Below are 18,761 nucleotides of genomic sequence, written 5' to 3'. Positions count from 1 at the left end.
ACACACACACGTGCACATGCACACACACACACACACACACACACGTGTGCACATGCACACACACACATACATGCACACACACACACACACACAAACACAAACACACACACACACACACACGCATGCACACACACACGCATGCACACACACACACACAAACACACACACACACACACACACACACACACACACACACACACACACACACACACACACACACACACACACGTACGCACGCATTTCTCCAATTGCCGCCACCAAACAGCCACCACCCTCCTCCCCCGCCCATCTTACTCACGCCTCCCGTCTTCTCGTGTGTCGCCGCTGGCAGAGTTTCACAAGTCTTGCATCACGCCGTGGTTGCGTGAGCGCCGGCGGGTGTGTCCATTATGCAAGCGCGATCCTCTGTCCTCAGAGCGTACGTCGCTGCTCGGGCACTCAAACCCGCCCACATATGCAACCAGCGCTGTTGATGTGGAGAACGACGCGGCTCTAACAACAACAGCAGCGGCAACAGCGGCACCAACACCAGCAACAGCAGCAGCACAGCAGCCGCATGGTGTGGACGCAGATGAGGAGGAGGAGGAGGAGGAGGAGGAGGAGGATCCAAGCGTGGACACGTCTGAGCGCGCACAGTTGTTGCCAGCATCCCGGTGATGTCAAATGTATGTGACTGGCGATTCGCACTCCTCCACAATTGACCATGCAAGACAATGTGCCACTCCCATTACATTTCACGGCGTGTCTGTGATGCACGCTTGCTGCTCATGCTCCTACGTGCTACTTCTAGGGCGCGTGCACCTCATCAGTAGCCCACTCCAAATGTGTCCAGAGTGCTTGTCGCTTTTGAAGTGTTTGTTGTACGCGAATGCGCGCGTTGCCTGGTTTTATGCATTTGGTGAGACGTTGTTTCGACCTTTGTTGTGTGCCGATATGCTTTGCGTTTGTGCATCGCCTTTCACTTGCATGCTGCAACGGCGGCACCAGCAGCAATAGCCCTTGGTCAAACGACACATACACACACACACACACACACACACACACACACACACACACACACACACACACACACACACACCACTCTTAACTTGCTCCATTATGGTTTTGTTACCCTGGTTTTTCTACCACCCTTTCCTTCCGTTCGCAGCAACAGACAAAGACAATATAAATGCACACACCGTCATGTCATGTCATCACATCACATCAACATCACATCACTCACTTCATCTCAAATCCATGGGGTGAACAGGAGAAGAGCAGAGAGAAGGGCATGCAGCTCGCTTGTTTGCTTGTTGCTCATTTCCTTCCTGCACTTGATCTTGCTTGGTTGTGTCTTGCTTGCTCATTTGCTTCTTGCTTGCTTGTGTTTATCGAATCACGACTGCTAGTTCGTTCAGTGGACAACACCATCATGAGTGCACACACATTTCGTGCGAGCCAGCAGGTCGACGACGACGATGATGGTGATGGGACAACTAGAATCCGCGGCGCTAATGCAAAGGAGTGGAACGTAACTGACAATGATATGACATGACAAAGGAACACCACCACACGGCCAAGTCAGGCGATACAATGGGCCACAACACGTGCGCAGTGTGGGTGAAGATGGAGGGAAGAGAAGGCAACAGAAGAGGAGGAGACACAATGTGGTGTTGATGTGACGTGGTGACCATGTACTCGACTGAGCAGAGGAACAAACAAAAGTTTCACTAGCAGTGTGGGGAACGGCACAAGATGAAGTCAACCACACATCACACGTCGTCACATGTGCAAAGACCCCTCATCACACGATTCGAACAAACACACGCGCGTGTAACGGCGGATGTGCAAGATGCAAGTGCACAACAGCAAAGCGAGAAAATGATTGAAACACGCGAGGAGGGAAGAGGGCAAGGGAGAAGGGGGAAGGGGGAAGGGAGCGCAATTATGCCGACTGAGGCAGGGAGGGGGGTGTCACGATAACGCGGTGAGCAGGATACAGGCGCATGTCGAATAAATGCCGAACAGGGAGGAACGAGCGAAGCATGACGCAATAAGAAGCGGTAGGAGAGGGCGAGGCTCACAAACAGGGGAACAGGCGAATAATAAATGGACACATCTCTAGGCAAAGGTGGACCACATACGTAAACACAACACGATGGAAGTAGTCCACGGCAGCTAACAAAACACTTTGAAGTAAGCACAACAAGACACACACACACACACGCTGAAGTGTTGAGAAGCACAAGGAGCAACAGCAGCAGCAACAACGGGGGACTGGGAACGAGGGGCACAGGTGGCATGGGGCCGCACACACTGTCCACATAGACGAACCGAGAAAGGGGCAGTTGAGGAGAGAAGAGGAAGGGAAAGAGGAAGAGGAGCAGGGAAGACAGAAGGAAAGGAAAAAAACGAAGAGGGGGGGGGGGGAGAGGAGGGGGACGGCAGGGAAAGTTGCCTCTTCGAGCATGTGCACGCCTGCAGTGACAGCAGCGGCACTACTATCGGCAGCAATGCTGGCAGTTCCGGTCAGTACACGATGTATGCGTGCAACTGGAGGGACAACACATGTGCGTGCGCTGGCCGGCATCACTAGGCTGACGGGTCAGCTTTGTACTGCGCGTCTTGCTCGCGACGACGCGCCTCCTTATCAAGCTGCTTCCGAATCACTGTGCACGCACATGTGTGTGTATGGATGTGTGAGATGTGTGTAGTGTAAGGTGTGTGGATGTGTGGGATGTTGGGTGCGTACATATGCGAGCGTTTGTGTGTTGATGTAGGCACCAACACCGGAACGACAGAACTGGACAAGCAACACAGCGTAGCAAGGCAGTTTTGTGTGTGCGTGTGTGTGTGTGTGTGTGTGTGTGTGTGTGTGTGTGTGTGTGTGTGTGTGTGTGTGTGTGTGTGTGTGTGTGTGTGTGTGTGCAGGCGAGGGGTTGGAACATACTTTGAAGCACGAGTTCAGGTGCTGCGCGCGTCACAGCGAGGCTTCGACACCGTGTGCACTTCTCATCTGTTGGAGCGATCGTGGAGGGTGGCGGGTAGAAGTGCGGTCTGCGTGAGCGTGTACAAACTGAGGAAGGGGAAACGCCACGAGATGACGCACCGCACACAGCACGCACAACACAGGTGCATGTGACACGCAGACACAGACGCAGACACATATACAGACACACACGTGCGCACATTGGGGCTTCTCGTAGGCGTAGTCCTCCTTTGTGCAGCTGTAGTTCTTATCGCAGCCGCGAGGCATTACTTGCAACTCTGTGGAAGGTGTGAGCGCACATAAGTGTGTGTGTGAGTGTGAAAGTGACGGGGAGCTACAACATTCATGAACTGCGCGACACCAACAACGTGCCAGGAGACAAGGGAAGAGGCAGACACACGCAGACAGACAAACAAACAAACAAAAACAAAGAACAAGGCTGACAAACACACATGACAAACAAACAAACAAACAAACAAACAAACGAAAACAAAGAAACAAAAGTAAACACACCCACACACACACACACACACCGTGAATGAAGCGGTCTGCGTCAACAAGGACAGATGCGTCAAGCGTGTGCTCGCGCTTGAGATACTTCTTGATGTCGTTGTACACGCCACTGAACACCACGAAGGTGGTGGTGGTGGTGGAGAAGGTGTGAGCACAGTGAGCAAGCAAGCACAAATAACGAGTTAGCACACACACACACACACACACACACACACACACACACACACACACACACACACACACAAGCAGAGCATAGCGGCACGTGCCGGTGCACAAGATTGCACTGCAACGCCAAACAAGTTCGTTCACGACAACACTCGCGTTCGAACCCTCCCCCCTCCTCAAGCTCGCTTCTCCTTCCGACATGAGCAGTGCTGTGTTGGACGTACTTGTAGCAGAGGCCGCAGATGCGGGCCTCAGTGTCGCGGCCGGGCCCACCGCACACGGGGCAAGTCACCTTTGGCTTCTTGGTTGCCTTGGCGTCATCACTCAGGTGGCTGCCGCTGCTGCTGTTGCGCTGCGCCCGCAATCGCTGCAGATCAGACCACCCGCGCATCGCAAACGCGTCAGCAGCAGAGGACGACTGCGACTCCTGCTGGACGGACGCGGCAAAGTTGTACGTGGTGCGGGTGCCTTCAGCATGCCGCAGCAGGGACTGTTGCTGCCGCAGGAGCAGCTCCTGTTGCGGTTGCTGTTGCGGTTGCTGTTGCTGTTGTGGTTGTGATGAAGCAGAGAGGGTGTTCTCCCAGGGAAGATTGGAGCTGTCGAACATCATGTCCTGCACATCCCGGTTGATGCCCATCCCGAGCGTCTCCGTATCCGTCCACCGCGCCCCGCGAAGGTGCCGCGGGTCCCCACCTGGCCGACCAGACCCAAGCTGCTGGTGCTGCTGGTGCTGCTGGTGTTGCAAGTCTGCCATGACACTGCTGCTGCCGCCACCGCCAATGCTGTGTGCGTCTGGCGGCTGAGGTGGCGTGCCTGTGTCATTCAGGCCAACAAGATCCGCCATGTCAAAGTCGCCAAAGTCTGACAGGGCCACCGGGTGAAACGAGTCCGTGAGCGTGGTGTCTGGCATTGCGGGGAGCTCCAACTGGCTGGCAGGTGGTCGGCGCGTCCCAAACAGACTCGACAGCTGTCCGCCACCGCCACTTGCTGGTGCAGCGCTCACGTCGGGTGCGGCCACGTGTTGGTTGTGGTTCCTGAGCCGCAACTCAGGGCGAGACATGCGACCAGGGTACTGCTGGTGCTGCTGGTGGTGGTGGTGGTGGTGGTGGTGATGCTGTGGGTCGGCGGCTGAGCGGGCAGGGTGGTTGCCGCTGCTTGTGGGTGGGACGGGTGCTGTTGTGGACATGCCAGACACGGCGGCGTTGAACACGCTGGATAGCGATGAGGAGGGCGCTGCCATGGAAGCGGACGACGTTGTGCCGGCTAGTGCAGGTGCCGTGCCGACGAGAGACGACGACGACGACGATGATGATGCCTGCTGTTTCTGCTGGTTCTGTTGCTGCTGCTGCTGCTGCTGTTGTTGTTGCATGACGGTGAACATGGCCTTGAGCGCGTCGGCTGGGGTGTTGTGAAGGCGGCGCTGTGCGTCCTGTTGCAGGGTGGACACCGACATGCGACGCTGTTGGCCACAGACATGCTCCAGCACATGTTCACAGGCGTGCTGCAGCAGCGGCAGGCCTGCACGTGGCAGCAGGCCGGCGAGCCACATGTTCAGGACGCACTTGACCATCTCCAGTTGCGAATCGCGCTCGTCATCGGCCTGCTGTGGTTGCTGCTGATGCGACTGCCGCGACTGTTGCGGTTGGTGTTGGTGCCGGGGTTGTTGCAGTGGCGTTGGCATGCGAGCATGCGCCGCTGAGGACGATGACGCGTCGCGATTGCCGTCGCCAGTCCCACCACCAGTGTTGGTGTCACCGCCATTGCTGCTGCTTCCGCCACCGCCACCACCACCACCACTATCGCCTTGACTCGACGGTGTAAACCACTGTTGCCATATGCCCTGTATGGACATGGACGCGAGCTCATCAAAGGGGTCCGAGGGCCGCTTTATGGCGGCGGCGGCGGTGGTGGAGGTGGTGGTGCTGCTGGATCTGCGTGCCGCGGGGTTTCCACCGAGCTGTCCCCTGAACGCCTCAAGAAGCGCTGCGGAGGCGGACGGCGCGGGCTGTTCCGCTCGGGCGTGGCACGTGTCTTGGGGCGAGCGGGGCATGTCATCTGTATGCGCGATGCGAGCCGCGCGCGTGTTTGCCCATTGGGGCTGATGGCGGTATGGAAGTTGTTGTTGGTTTTGATGGCCGCGCACGGATGTGGAGTGCTGTTGCTGTGGGTGTTGTTGTGGGTGTGGCTGTTGCTGTGGGCTGTCGAGCCGAAACGATGATCCTGGACTGAGCCCGCCTGCGATTGCGGCCAAGTTTGCGAGGCTGGTATTGCTGCTCACGCGGGAGACGGGTGTGGTGTGGGTGTGGCGAGCAGAGCCGTTGGGGTTGGCTGGCAAAGATGAGGTTGATGCGGGGGTGCTTGGGCCAACGGCTGGCGTGTGCACCTGGCTCGAATTGCTGCTGCTGCTGACCTTACTGGCGCCTCGGGCGAGAGCCGCTGTTGGGGAGAGGCCGTGCTGGTCGATCACGCGTTGTGGGCTCGGGCGAAGCCCACCCGGCCTCCCGCTGTTGGCAATGTTGTTGGCAATGTTGTTGGCATTGCTGTTGGTGCTGTGGTTGCTGGCGCCCTGGGCGGACGTGTCTGGAATTGACAGTGGGGTGGAAGCATTGGAAGCCATACCCCTTGCCCGCACAAGTTGTTCCAGGCGGTCCAGTTCCTGCAGCTGGCGTTGTTCAACTTCCAGCTGCTGCTGTTGTTGCAAGGTCAACGACGACGTTGATGTCGAGGACGACTGCTGCTGCTGCTGCTGTTGTTGTTGTTGTTGTTGTTGTTGTTGTTGTTGTTGCTGCTGCTGCTGCTGCTGCTGTTGTTGTTGTTGTTGTTGTTGTTGTTGTTGTTGTTGTTGTTGTTGTTGTTGTTGCTGCTGCTGCTGCTGCTGCTGCTGTTGTTGTTGTTGTTGTTGTTGTTGTTGTTGTTGTTGTTGTTGTTGGCTGGTGCAATCAGGAGGTGGCACAGAGGGAGCGCGGTGAGGCACGGCCGTTGGGGAGTCGGTTGTGGGTGGGGAGGATGTGAAGGGGTCGTTTAGTGCATCTGCATGCTCCATTAGCTTGTGCATGCTTCTGTCACGCATCCACTACACCGCAACACCGCAAACAAACAAACAAACAAACAAACAAACAAACAAGCACAACACCACACGGGGCGGGCAGGAAAGTCAGGTCGTGGGGGCTGTGGTTGGTCGGTTGGTCGGTTGGGGGGGGGGGAGGAGGAGTGACAAAGGGGTGGGTGGTAAAGGATGGTTGTTGCTTGATGTCGGGTTGGCTCAGTCGGGAGACACAATCGGAAGCGGCTGTTGAAATCACGTGGCGTGGGGGTCACGCTCACCGCACCACTGCTGGAAATTCAGGGGCGGTGATGATGATGATGATGATGATGATGCTGACGCTGATAGATGTGTGCGGAGACACGAGGGTGCGCAAACAGGAAACGAAGAAGGAGACGCAGAAGACAAAGACGAAGCCGCAGTTGACTGAACGTGAGGGGAATACGTCTTTGGGGAGTTGCAAGGCTTTGGGTGTGTGAGGTCAACCGGGCGAACCAGAGGTCAACCAAAAACAGGGGCTTGCTGCCTTTGGAGCAAACAAGCCAGAACGACCAGAGAACGCAAGGTCAGGTGCAGTTTGTGGAAATTGACGCGGTGATGTGATGTGAGACAGTGTTGTGGAGGAAGAAGGTTTGTGGCTTCTGTGTGCTTCTTCTTCTTGTGCTTTTTGGTCGTCGCTGGTCTGTTTGGTTGGGTTGTTGTGTGATTGTGGTGTTGTTGTTGTGAGATGTGACGTCTTTCTCATTTGTTGAGTGCGCTTGCGCTTGTTCGTCTGCTCGTACAAGGAGAAAGATGATGGGAAGCCCCACAACCGAAGGCGCGGGAACGAAAAAACCACCAAACCAGCCAGGCAGCCAACGAACGTGCAGCGGCAACGCCAGGCCACTCAACCACCAGCAGCAGCGGCCAAAGCCCCAAAACATCCGCAATCCACTCGCCCGTCTGTCCCGCAAAACGCCACAAAACGCCTGTCTTCCGCTTTTTTGGCAATGATTTCAACGAAAATTGCCAGTAGCGAATGACGCTCGCACCTTCCTTTTGTCACTCAGCTATATTTTTCAGTTTTTTTATTCTTGGCAGAATGCACCACATGGGACGGGCCCATTTCGGCGCGGTTTTTGGCGGGAACAGCACAAACACGACAACACACCCAAGACAGCAAGCAGCAAGAGAGCAGACACACCAAGCAGTGGCGAGAGTGGAGTTGATAACTGTATTGTTTTGAGTGGTGGTGGTGCGCTTGAGCTGCAGCAAGCAAAGCTAAGCCATCCCTCCTTGACTTCAGTGTTGATGCCAGCACGCACACACCCTGTCCAACCCACGAACACACGACACACACACGCACAACGATGCCTGCGGCAACACGCGGGCGCCAGTCAAGGCGACGCACTGGTGCGACTGCCCATGATAATGATGCCGGTGACAGCAACAGCCACAACAGCAGCAGCAGCAGCGCCGTGTCCACCCCAGTTCCCGCGCCCAGCAGCGGCAGTGGGCGGCCATCTCGGCGCGCAAAGCGGGCTGCGGCCGAGCGCCTGAGCACCGCAGCCTCGTCATCGCCTGGCTCAGCCTCCTCCGGCACAGCAACAACGCCAGCCGCAGCCAAGCGCGGCACAAAGGCCGTGCGCGCCTCACCACGCACGCCGCAGTCCACACAGCGCGGCCGTAACAAACCGCGCGCGCGCCATCAGCGCCGCGCCGTCAGCCGGCGCCACAACTCCGATGGTGAGGACGACGACGACGACGACGACGACGACGACGTCGAGCAGCTGCACCACGAAGAGGAAGGCGATCAAGGCGCGGAGGATGACGCAGCCGCCACAGAGGGGTCAGAGTACGAGCAGAGCGACAACGACGACCATGGCGATGATGATGATGATGATGACGATGATGACGACTTTGAGGAGGGGGGACCAAGTCCAAAGCGCGCCAAATCAAAGAAGAAAGGCAAACAAGCTCAAAGCAAGAAGCAGCGCGCCTCCAGCAAGCAGAGCAACGCCGCCACCACTTCCTCGGTAGGCACGTGCACGCGCGTGCGTGCGGGTGTGTGTGTATGTGCTTGTGTGTGCTTGTGTGTGCTTGTGTGTGCTTGTGTGTGATTTTGTGTTGGAGCTCGTGCCGCTGTGACCTCTTGTGTGTAGCCTGACGACAACGATTTGTGCGCGCCGCGATGTACAGAACTATCTGATGAAAGGTGTGAAAGGCACAGCCAACACGCTGAAACGGGCACTTGACAAGTGGGTCAACCACTACGACGAAGTCGACCGCGAGCAGGCCATTTGCCATCTTCTCACCTGTATTCTCAACTGCTGCGGCAACCAAGGTCAGTGTGGCGCGCGGTGATGTTGAGTGCATGGGCGCATGCTTTGCGCGCTTCTGACCAATTTCCTGTTGTCTGAATGTCGCGTGTGCAATCTCCATACCATGTACCACGCTCACTGGCGCGAATTCGCACTGTACCATGCTGGTCACCTTTGCATATGTGCACGTATGAACACGACAAACGCATAACCACATGGCACATGTCGAACGCATTCTTGCATCCGTCGTTATGTGCACGAGCAGGCGCCATTGACGAGAACAACTTGAGCGATCTCAGGGCGGCGTATGTGGACCTCGTTGCTCAGTTCCCAGAGAACATGGGCCAGTACCCACTCAAGCAGTCCAGTGGAAAGTTCAAGGTCTGTGTCTTGTTTGTGTCTTGTCTGCATGTTGTCTGGATGGTGTGCGGGTATGTATTGTCTTGCATCATAATCGTTCCTGCATTGTTTACTCACACACACACACACACACACACACACACACACACACACACACACACACACACACACACACACACACACGTGTACTCTATTTGCAGACGCAGGCTATTCGATTCCTGCAGGGCGTGATTGACCGCGTGCGAAGTGATATTCTGTTTGATGACAACTTCACGGACACGCTCATCAACTTTTTGACCTTGCTTTCAACCGCGCAAGTGCGCGCGTTCCGCCACACCGCCGTCTTCTTCGGTATTTCGCGGTTGAGACTCGTGGTGGTGGCGGTGGTGGTCTTGCCACTTGCACTTGCGCGCACACACACACACACACACACACACACACACACACACACACACACACACACACACACACACACACACACACACACACGCACGCACGCACACACACACACGTGAAGGGTGAAAGGGGTACGGTTGGTGTGGATTTGAATACCAATGTACGTGGATTCGAACACAAACGTGCAGCACACACTCGAATATCTCAACCGCAACATGAACCCACATGCTCACTCTTTCATTCATGGCCAACACAGGCATGAAGCTTGGCACGCTGTTGATTCCCTTGGCCTTGGACTTGGCAAAAGATGTGGAAGACACACAGGTACAACCATCCTACACTGCACACACACACACACACGCGCGCGCGCGCACACACACACACACACACACACACAGCCACACACATACTGGTCCTCCTTCTGTGCAACTGGTTTTCTGTGTGCGTGTTTATGTGTGTGTGTGATGCTTGGGTGGGTTCGTGATGCTCACACTTATTGTTGGTGTTGTTGCCAGGCGACGTTTGACCAGCTGAAGGCAGACTCTGCGACACCAACGAAGAAGAAGGGAAAGAAGGCAGGAAAGCGTACAACGGCTGAGGCAAAGAAGCTGGAAGAGGTGGAGGACGCAATGTCGCAAGCATCCATGCGCAAGGAACGCGTGGATGAGATTCTCACCCTCATCTTTGAAGGCATTGCCATCCATCGCTACAGGTCAGAATTCTGTGTGTGCGTGCGTGTGTGCTTCTCTGTGTTGCGCCTGTGCGTGTGGATGGATGTGTCTATGTGCGTGTGTGCGTGCCTGTGTGCGGATGGATGGGTGGGTGGGACAAGGGGTGCCAGCATGCATATGTCTGGTGATTGTGTTTGTATTTACACTGTCCGCGTGATCGTACTCCTTATGTGTGAGCTTCTGTGTTTTGTTTTGGTGCATGATCTCATGCGTGCTGTGAGTTGATCCAGCTAGTCGAAGCCACATCGACTTTCCTCACCTTACACACATGCGCACATCTCCTGTATTGCGGAACGAGCAGGGACGTGAGTGCAGACATTCGTGTCGTCGTGATGGAAGAATTGGGGACATGGGTCACCGAATACAGGTACGCGTGTGCATCTATATGCACGTGTGTGCATGTACACACACACACACACACACGCACACACACACACACACGAACACATGGGCTTGGATACCCTGCATACCCTTCAGCATACTCTCCCCCATTCGTTCATGCGAGTGTCATCTTAACCGCAGCACTGCTGTGCTTCTTGTTCGCCACCACCACCAATGCCACCGCCGCCTTTGTTTGTTCACCATGGCTGTCTCCCCTTTGCTCGCATGTGTTTGTAGCGAGATGTTTCTTGACGACAAGTACCTCAAGTACTTTGGCTGGGAACTCAACGATCGCAGTGCGGATGTGCGCGTCAGCGTTGTTGACACACTCACGCGTCTCTTTGCAAACGAGGAGATGAACCAGCGCCTCGACCTCTTCTACTCAAAGTTCAAGGTGCGTGCTGTGTGCGCGTGTGTGCTTGTGTACGTCGAGGTGTATGTATGCATGCATATGCGTGTGTGCGTGAGTCGTTGGTCTTGATGGTGCTTGACCGTGAAACATGTACAATGGTCACTCTGCTTCTGCAATCACACACACATACACACACACACACACACACACACACACACACACACACACACACACACACACACACACACACACACACACACCCTTCCTCCATCACGCGCGACGCCTTCCTTGCGCAGAATCGGTTGCTGTTCATGCTACAAGATACGAGCGACACGGTGGTTTCGCGCATCATCTCGCTGATGATGCAGCTCTACTCACGTGGCCGCCTCGCCGAGGAAGAAACAAAGCGGCCCTGGGCCCTCTGCTTTGCTGCTAACCCAGCTGTTGCCAGACAGGTGCGCATGCATGCATGCGTGCTTGTACGTGTGTGTGTGTGTGCTTGCAGGCGTGCTGTGTGGCTCAGCTCTCACTCAATAGTGGAGCTAGACGGCCTGCTTTCGCTCACTACAAAACGATGTGTTGTTATTGTGTGCATGTACAGGCTGGGGCGCACCTTGTGCACACGCTGATTGCGCAGCTGCAGGAGCTCTGCGCCGAGGATGAGCACGACGAGGTCTTGCTACTGCACATCTCTCTGTGTGTATGTGCGTGTGCGTGTGCGTGTGTGTGTGTCTTCGACTGTGTAAATTTTGTCGCTCCCGTTTTCTGCCCGTCTCTCACACCATGCACGCGCCATTGCTTTTGAAACCGGTTCCAGGAGCACGAGCTTCGCCTCTTGATCCAAACGATCGTTCGCTTTATTGCGCAGTACGGTGACAACCACGGCTCGGAGCGCTACGGGCTCTTTGTCGATGCCGTTTGGGACCATCTCCCCGCCATTCACGTGAGTTTGCTCTCTCTGTGCGTTGCATGCGTGTGCGTATGTGCGTGTGTGCGTATTTGTGCGTATGTGCGCGTGTGTGTGTGTGTGTGGGGGGGGGGTGCGCGTGTGTGTGCGTGTGTGCGTGTGTGCGCGTGTGTGCTCCTGGTTTGGTTGTGTTTGAAGAGCGGATCAACGCATCCAAAGCGAATCTCATTTGTTTCCTTTGCGTGTGCGTGTGCTTGTGTGCGTGCACGTGTGTGGGGGCTTGTGTCCAGTCATGGTCGACGTACGTTGATCTGTTGGAGCAGGACAACAACATTGACAAGGACGAAGACCAGGGCTTCACTGGTGCGTGTGTTTGGTTTGCCTTTTTTTTTTTTTTTTTTTTTGATGCTCGCAGATGCCTGCTCACATTTGTAGTCATGCTGCTCGCTGTCCCAACAGCACCAACCGGCGCACATACACGCACGACACGCATGCACTCACGGTTTTATCTGTACGCGCACGTTTGTCTGGGTGCATTGTGTGTGTACATTGTGGCTTGCAGACACGCGCCTTGCATCTGCGGAAGAAGTCATCTTGGCCGAGCTTCTTGTTGGCGCCATCAAGCGCGCAACAGGTTCGTGCGCTGGGACAATGCCTTGAAATCATGTGTGCGAGTGCTCTGTGTGTATGTATGTGTGTGTGTGTGTGCGTGTGTGTGAACATGTGTGTGTGTGTGTGTGTGTGTGTGTGTGTGTGTGTGTGAACATGTGTCGTGCGCGTGCATTTGCTCTTTCTCTGCGCATACAAGTGTACACAAGCTCAGCCCCCTTCTGTGGTGCTCACGCCATGCAGGTGAAGGAAACTTCCGCGACGAGAAAGTGAAGCAGAAGGAAGCCGATGCTGCGGTGCAAGACGTCACAAAGGCGTTCCTCAAGCCCCTCCCCGGTCTCTTGTCAAAGGTGCGTCGGGTCTTGTATTTGTGCGTGTGTGTGTTGTGTTTTGGACTGTGTGTGTGTTCTGTTCTGTTCTGTTCTGTCGTGTTGTCGTGTTCTGTCGTGTTGTGTGTGTGTGTTCTTTCGTGCTGTGTGTGCGTGTGTGTGTTGGTTGTGTTTTGTTTTGTTGTGTGTGTGTGACCTCGTCCTTATTTCTACTCACACAACTATCAACCGCCGTTGTTGCCACTCGTGGCCCCTCTGCCTCATTTCATACAACTGTTTTTGGTCCAGTTTGCTGCGGATGCGCCAAAGTCGCGGGCGCTGGTGCAGATCCCGCAGTACTTTGAGATGGACATGTACACACAGCATCCAGAGGTGCTCACGCGCACCCTTACCATCCTCCGAGACATTTGTCTGCTACACACAGACTCAAACCTGTTGCACGAGTGCATGTCCTCCTTCTACTTCTTCACGTCCTCCGAACTTGCGCTGGCCACGGAAGCGGTAGGCTGCTGCCACTTTGTCTGTGGGGTTGTTTGCGCATCTGCATGTGTATGTGCGAGGGCGAATGTATGCTCATGTGTATGTTCACGTGAGTGAATGCATGTTTCACGTCAGTGCGTGTTTGAATGTGCATGGGTAAGCGTATGTGTGTGTGTGTGTGCGCGCGCTCTTGTGTGCGAGGAGTTGAGTCGGCACGCGTGCTCACACCAAATGACAACTTGGACAGGAAACATTTGTGGAGCAAATCACGGATCAAGTCTGCAAGACGTTGCACACCATCATCGATATTGAAGTGCCAGAGGTTTGTTTATGAGTTTGATTGTGTCTTTGCCTGTGCTCACGTGTGTTCATGGAAGTGAGTGTGTGTGAAACAGTGTTTGTGTGCCCTTCCTTGTGCTCATGTGTGACTCAACTGTCTGCTCGCCCCCGGTTTTGGTTAGGACGATGATGAAGACGAGACCAAGAGCGAGGAAGGCTACAGGCTCACTGCGTGCATGGCCCGGCTCCGCGCATATGCAGAGTATGTCGCATTGGTAGTGTGTGTGCGTGTGCGTGTGTGCGTGTGCGTGTGTGCGTGTGTGTGTGTGTGCGTGTTGGGGGCGGGGGAGAGAAGATGAAGGTGAAAAACCTGGATGAGTGTGAAGTGTTTCCGTCAGTTTGTTGGGTGGTGGGGTGGTTGATGCGTTTGTGCGTTGATGTGGTTTCGTCTTCTTCCCCACACATTCTGGTCGTTGAACTCACGTGTCGTGTGCTTGCTTGCTCTCTTGTGCATTGTCCCGCTGTTGTGTTTTGTTCATAGATCGTATGACGTGCAGTCCCTGCGTCTCGCTGCGCCCATCGCGAAAGTGCTTGAGGCAGCCGCATCCCAGGCCGTCCTCTCCGAGGTTGGTGTGTGTGTGCGTGTGTGGTTGTGCATGTGTGTGAATATATGTGCGTGTGCTTGTGCATGTGAGTGAATATATGCGTGTGCGTGTGTGCGCGTTCTTTTGGTGCATACTGTTGTTGCGGTTGATGTACAACGGCACGTTTCTCACTGCGAATTATGCCATCCACACTATTGCAGACGCTCTGCTCCGCGCTGGACTTGTCGCTGTTTGTTCTTGCCTGTGACATTGAGCACTTGACAGACGAGGACACCCCAGATGAGGTCCGGTGTGCTTGCAGCGTGTGCGTGACAGTTTGACATGCATGCAATGCGCTCCCTTCTCTTCCTTCTCCCTCCTTGTCCTTTTATTTCTCCACCCGCTCCTCCATCTCTTCCTCGCCTCACACACATACGCAAGTTACGTTCACAATCACAATCACAATCACAATCACAATCACAATCACAATCACACACACACACAATCACGTTGACGTTCACATATGCAAATTACGTTCACGTTCGCATCCACAAACACATTTGCGTTCACAATTACACACTCATGCTCGTGCTGTTGCGGGTGTGCTAGGAGCTGCTTGTGGCCCACGTGCGCACGCGCGACCGCCTGGTGAAGGCCGCTTCCACCCTGCTGGGCATTGGCACGAAGGATGTCAAGGTTGCCGCTCTGCAGCTCATCTCGCACGTCGTGTATCTCTACGCAGCCACACCAAGCGCCCTTGCAGAGGCGACAGCGGCAACAGCGGTGACGTGGTCGTTTGTGCCCAAACCGTCCACGCAAGAGAAGGCGCTCTCCTTTGTCACCGATGTTCTCCGCGCAGGCGTGCCAACCATTCCCGAAGATGCCGACGTTGCCCAGCGCTTCAAGCAGCAAGGTACTTGTTTGCTTGTGTGCGTGCTTGTGTGGGTACGTCTGTGTGAGTCACATGTATGTGGTTGTTTTGATGCTTGTGTGTGTGTGTGTGTTTTTTTTCTTCGTGTTTGTGGCGTTCGCAGTTGTGTATGGGTTGGTTCCCAACGGCGGGCAGCTGGCTTATTCACACACACACACACACACACACTTGTGCGTTTGATGCTGAGCAGATGAGATTGAGGTTCGCAAGGACATTTTGACGTGCTTCTGCCGTCTCGTGGCCGTCAATGCCATCTCTCCAAGCAACATGGGCCCCCTTCTCCGCTTCTACCTGGAGGTGCGACTGCATGTCAAGTTGGGTTGGCAAACCATTGTCGTGTCAGGGAGTGTGTCAGTGAGTGTGTACCTGCGCATAATCTCGTCCGCTACCACCACCGCCACCACCTCTTCCTCTCTTCCTCTCTTCCTCTTCCTCATCCATCTCCACCTGCCCGTGTTCTGATACGAACAATATGGTGCTGTGGCGTTGCGCTGGTACAGGATGACGTGACGCCGTTGCTCAAGGCGACGCTGGCGTCCATCCGCACCAACGACAAGCGCGCCTACAGCCAACTTCTCATCGAGGGCCTCAAGCAGGTGTCACTTTTGCATGTGCACGCACATGTGTGACGTGTGGGCATGCGTTTGTGTGGCGTGCATGCGTTGTGCGTGTGCGAGCGTGCATGTGTGCGTGTTTGCGAAGGGCAATGAAGCCTTGATACTTTAGGTGACCCCAGTCTCCTCGTTGCGTCTCATATCAAGAACTACATGGTGTCTGCGGGTGCAGTGGTACCAAGAGGAGCAGGAGGTGACGGAAGACATGCGAGAAGTTGCCAAGCGGTTGGCATTGACGTTTGGCATCGAGCACAAGCGCTATCGCCAGGAAATTGTCAACTTGCACACGTATGTGAGGCAGTGACTGAGTGTGTGTGTACATTTGTGCATGTTACTCTGTGTGTGTGTGTGTGCGTGCGTGCGTGCGTGCGTGCGTGTTTGTGTGACTGCTTGTGAAGCTTGGTTGTGAAAGTCTGACGTCGTATCGATGGCTGTGCACATTTGCTTCCTTGCTCACGCCATTTGATTCGAATATCATCTGCCACCTCGTTCCCCGCTGGTAGTCGCGGCATCTCCTTTGCACTTGCGGCTGCAGATGAGGGAGGTGTGCCTACCAACCTTCCCTTCCTGGAAGTGGTCAAGGAGTTTACCATGAAGCTTGCTGCTCAGGTATCGTGTGAACACTTTTTCGAGCGTAGCGTATGCTCTGTACATCTACACTTCCCTTCTGTGTGTGTGTGTTTGTGTGTGGTCTTGTGTGTGTGGTCTTGTGTGTGTGCTCAAGGGGTTTATCTGCATCGAGTGCGTTTCGTTTCGTGCATTTTGCGAGGCGGTTTGTGCTCACGCGTCATTGGGTTTTGCGCTTGGTTGTGTGTGTGTTTGTCGTTTTGCAGGACAAAACAAAGCTGCGCGATTACTTGAGCAATGTTGTAGACATGCGCCAGTTGCACCCACAGGAGACAGAGGAGTGGGTGCCCTACACGTTGCTGTGCAACACGCTCTCTGGCAAACGCAACATGCCCAAGACGCCCGGCTCAAGTATGTGGTGATGGAGGTGGTTGACGGCTGTAATGGTGCTGTTCCACCCGCATGTGTTTGACATGAGGAAGCAAAGGAAGCAACTGTCCCCAACTTCACATACACACACACTCACACACTCACACACTCACACACTCACACACACACACACACACACACACACACACACACACACACACACACACACACACACACACACTGACTGATGAGCAGACCGGAAGCGGCGCACCCCGACGGCGTCGGCGAAGAAAGGATCGCGCCGTCGCCGTTCTGGCGGTGCAAAGCGGCGCGCAGCTGACGAGAGCATTGAGGATGTGGAGGACTCAAGTCAACTTGCCAACCCAGGTTTGTGTTGGTCTTTGCGTCCTTTAGTCATTCCTTGCCGTATTGTATGACTGTACGGTGTTGCAGGGTCTCTCTGGCTGGCGTGGAAGTGTAATGTGTTGACGGCTGTGTGACGTGTTTCAGTTTGTGCAACCTATCCTGCACCTACCTTGTCCCTCTGCGTCTCTCTCACTCACTCACTCACACACACACACACACACACACACACACACACACACACACACACACACACACACACACACACACACACACAGAGCTCAAGTCATATTGGGGCAACTTAAAGCAGACGCATTTGGAGGGCGCAGATGGAGATGACACAGAAGACGACTGGATTTCTCCTGTCAAGCAAGGTTCGCCACACACACACACACACACACACACACACACACACACACACACACACACACACACACACACACACACACACACACACACACACACACACCGGGTGCGCGTGACGTCCTTGCCGTGACCTGTGCGTTATGTGTTACGATGCTCACTGATATGTGCTGCTTTGGTCCTGCTGATTACATTACAGCCAAGACAACGCGTCGCCGCCCCGTTCTTGAGGAAGACCCCATTGTCGACGATGACGATGGTGATGCCATGGATGAGCATGAGGAAGACGAGCCACCCACGAAGGTACAACATCAAGGATGTGGACAGTTGATGGTGGTTTGGTTCGCTGTTGTGCTCGGGTGATTCGGTCGGTCGTTATATTCCAATGCACTTGCGCGTGCGTGCGTGCGTGCGTGCATGTGTTCTCCCCCTCTGTCCCTCTGCCTGTGCGACGCTCTCCCCAAGTCTCTCTCTTCTCTCCCTCACACCACACACACACACACACACACACACACACACACACACACACACACACACACACACACGCGCACACGCATGCACACGCACGCACACAAACACACACACACACACACACGCACGCACACACACGCACGCACACACGCTCAGCTGTCGCGGCACCGTCGTGCCAAGCGGTCGTTGATGCTGCAGATGGACTTGACAAGCAGCGGCGACGGCGATGAAGGGAGTGCAGACCCCATCGAGGACGACATGAGCGATGACGAGTAGCCGACAGCACCAGTGGCGAGCTGGGTGCTGGATACTTCGTGCTTGTTGCGTTTGGTTGTCATTTTCAGTGTGTCGTGTGTCATTTCGTGCTGCTCTGCGCTTGCACCACCACAACCCTATTTGTTTTTCTTGGAACATGATGCCGTTGTTATGTGTGCCGTTGTGTTTGTAATTGTTCGTGCGTCATCGTCGCGTGCTTTACGACTCTTTGTATCGAAGTGTTGTGAGCCTGTGTCTGGCTGTTGTTGGAATTCTGCATGTGCGCTTAAGAGTTTCATTTCGTTTCTCAGACCAAATAACAGAGAAGCTTCACGCAAACCTACATCAGGCGCACCTGTTGTTCAATAATACACACACACACACACACACACACACACACACACAAACAGCACCACAATTCAACCATGTCG

General features: G+C 54.8%; 3 protein-coding genes across 3 annotated transcripts; 2 read left to right on the top strand and 1 right to left on the bottom strand.

The window, feature by feature from the left end:
• Positions 1-389: 389 nt before the first annotated feature.
• PTSG_11858 (uncharacterized protein) lies at positions 390-657 on the top strand (the record flags this gene model as incomplete). Its single annotated transcript, XM_004996693.1, has 2 exons — positions 390-418; positions 465-657. 2 exons carry the CDS (start codon positions 390-392, stop codon positions 655-657), a joined length of 222 nt encoding a protein of 73 aa, XP_004996750.1.
• A 1,712-nt stretch (positions 658-2,369) lies between these two features.
• PTSG_02264 (uncharacterized protein) lies at positions 2,370-6,401 on the bottom strand. The gene is made up of 5 exons (XM_004996692.1): positions 3,871-6,401; positions 3,502-3,590; positions 3,169-3,246; positions 2,930-2,995; positions 2,370-2,648 (listed from the first exon to the last, which is right to left on the bottom strand). The coding sequence occupies exons 1-5, from the start codon at positions 6,261-6,263 to the stop codon at positions 2,572-2,574; spliced, it is 2,703 nt and encodes a 900-aa protein (XP_004996749.1). The 5' UTR covers positions 6,264-6,401; the 3' UTR covers positions 2,370-2,571.
• A 1,381-nt stretch (positions 6,402-7,782) lies between these two features.
• Positions 7,783-18,702, top strand: PTSG_02263 (uncharacterized protein). Its single transcript, XM_004996691.1, has 29 exons — positions 7,783-8,704; positions 8,868-9,012; positions 9,255-9,370; positions 9,550-9,700; positions 10,002-10,069; positions 10,261-10,457; positions 10,778-10,843; positions 11,095-11,251; positions 11,506-11,664; positions 11,811-11,882; positions 12,027-12,152; positions 12,407-12,479; positions 12,679-12,750; positions 12,969-13,075; positions 13,343-13,555; positions 13,782-13,856; positions 13,996-14,075; positions 14,355-14,439; positions 14,619-14,702; positions 15,007-15,310; positions 15,519-15,625; positions 15,829-15,924; positions 16,115-16,230; positions 16,446-16,551; positions 16,776-16,920; positions 17,134-17,265; positions 17,520-17,615; positions 17,804-17,907; positions 18,232-18,702. The coding sequence occupies exons 1-29, from the start codon at positions 8,039-8,041 to the stop codon at positions 18,349-18,351; spliced, it is 4,038 nt and encodes a 1,345-aa protein (XP_004996748.1). The 5' UTR covers positions 7,783-8,038; the 3' UTR covers positions 18,352-18,702.
• Positions 18,703-18,761: the final 59 nt, after the last annotated feature.

The sequence above is a fragment of the Salpingoeca rosetta genome (assembly GCF_000188695.1).
Source record: "Salpingoeca rosetta unplaced genomic scaffold supercont1.5, whole genome shotgun sequence".
NCBI lineage: Eukaryota > Choanoflagellata > Craspedida > Salpingoecidae > Salpingoeca > Salpingoeca rosetta.
Note: the sequence above shows the minus strand (reverse complement) of the source record. Positions and strands in the feature narration are given on the sequence as shown.

What these genes read in the sequence shown, in the direction of transcription:
- PTSG_02263 (XM_004996691.1), top strand. Translation starts at nt 8,039, where the DNA reads ATGCCTGCGGCAACACGCGGGCGCCAGTCAAGGCGACGCACTGGTGCG. An exon ending in CCACACCGCCGTCTTCTTCG is followed by an intron (nt 9,701 to 10,001) that starts GTATTTCGCGGT and finishes TGGCCAACACAG; the next exon opens with GCATGAAGCTTGGCACGCTG. An exon ending in ACCCAGCTGTTGCCAGACAG is followed by an intron (nt 11,665 to 11,810) that starts GTGCGCATGCAT and finishes GTGCATGTACAG; the next exon opens with GCTGGGGCGCACCTTGTGCA.
- PTSG_02264 (XM_004996692.1), bottom strand. Translation starts at nt 6,263, where the DNA reads ATGGCTTCCAATGCTTCCACCCCACTGTCAATTCCAGACACGTCCGCC. An exon ending in ATCTGCGGCCTCTGCTACAA is followed by an intron (nt 3,591 to 3,870) that starts GTACGTCCAACA and finishes CGTGGTGTTCAG; the next exon opens with TGGCGTGTACAACGACATCA. An exon ending in ACCTGAACTCGTGCTTCAAA is followed by an intron (nt 2,649 to 2,929) that starts GTATGTTCCAAC and finishes GTGCGTGCACAG; the next exon opens with TGATTCGGAAGCAGCTTGAT.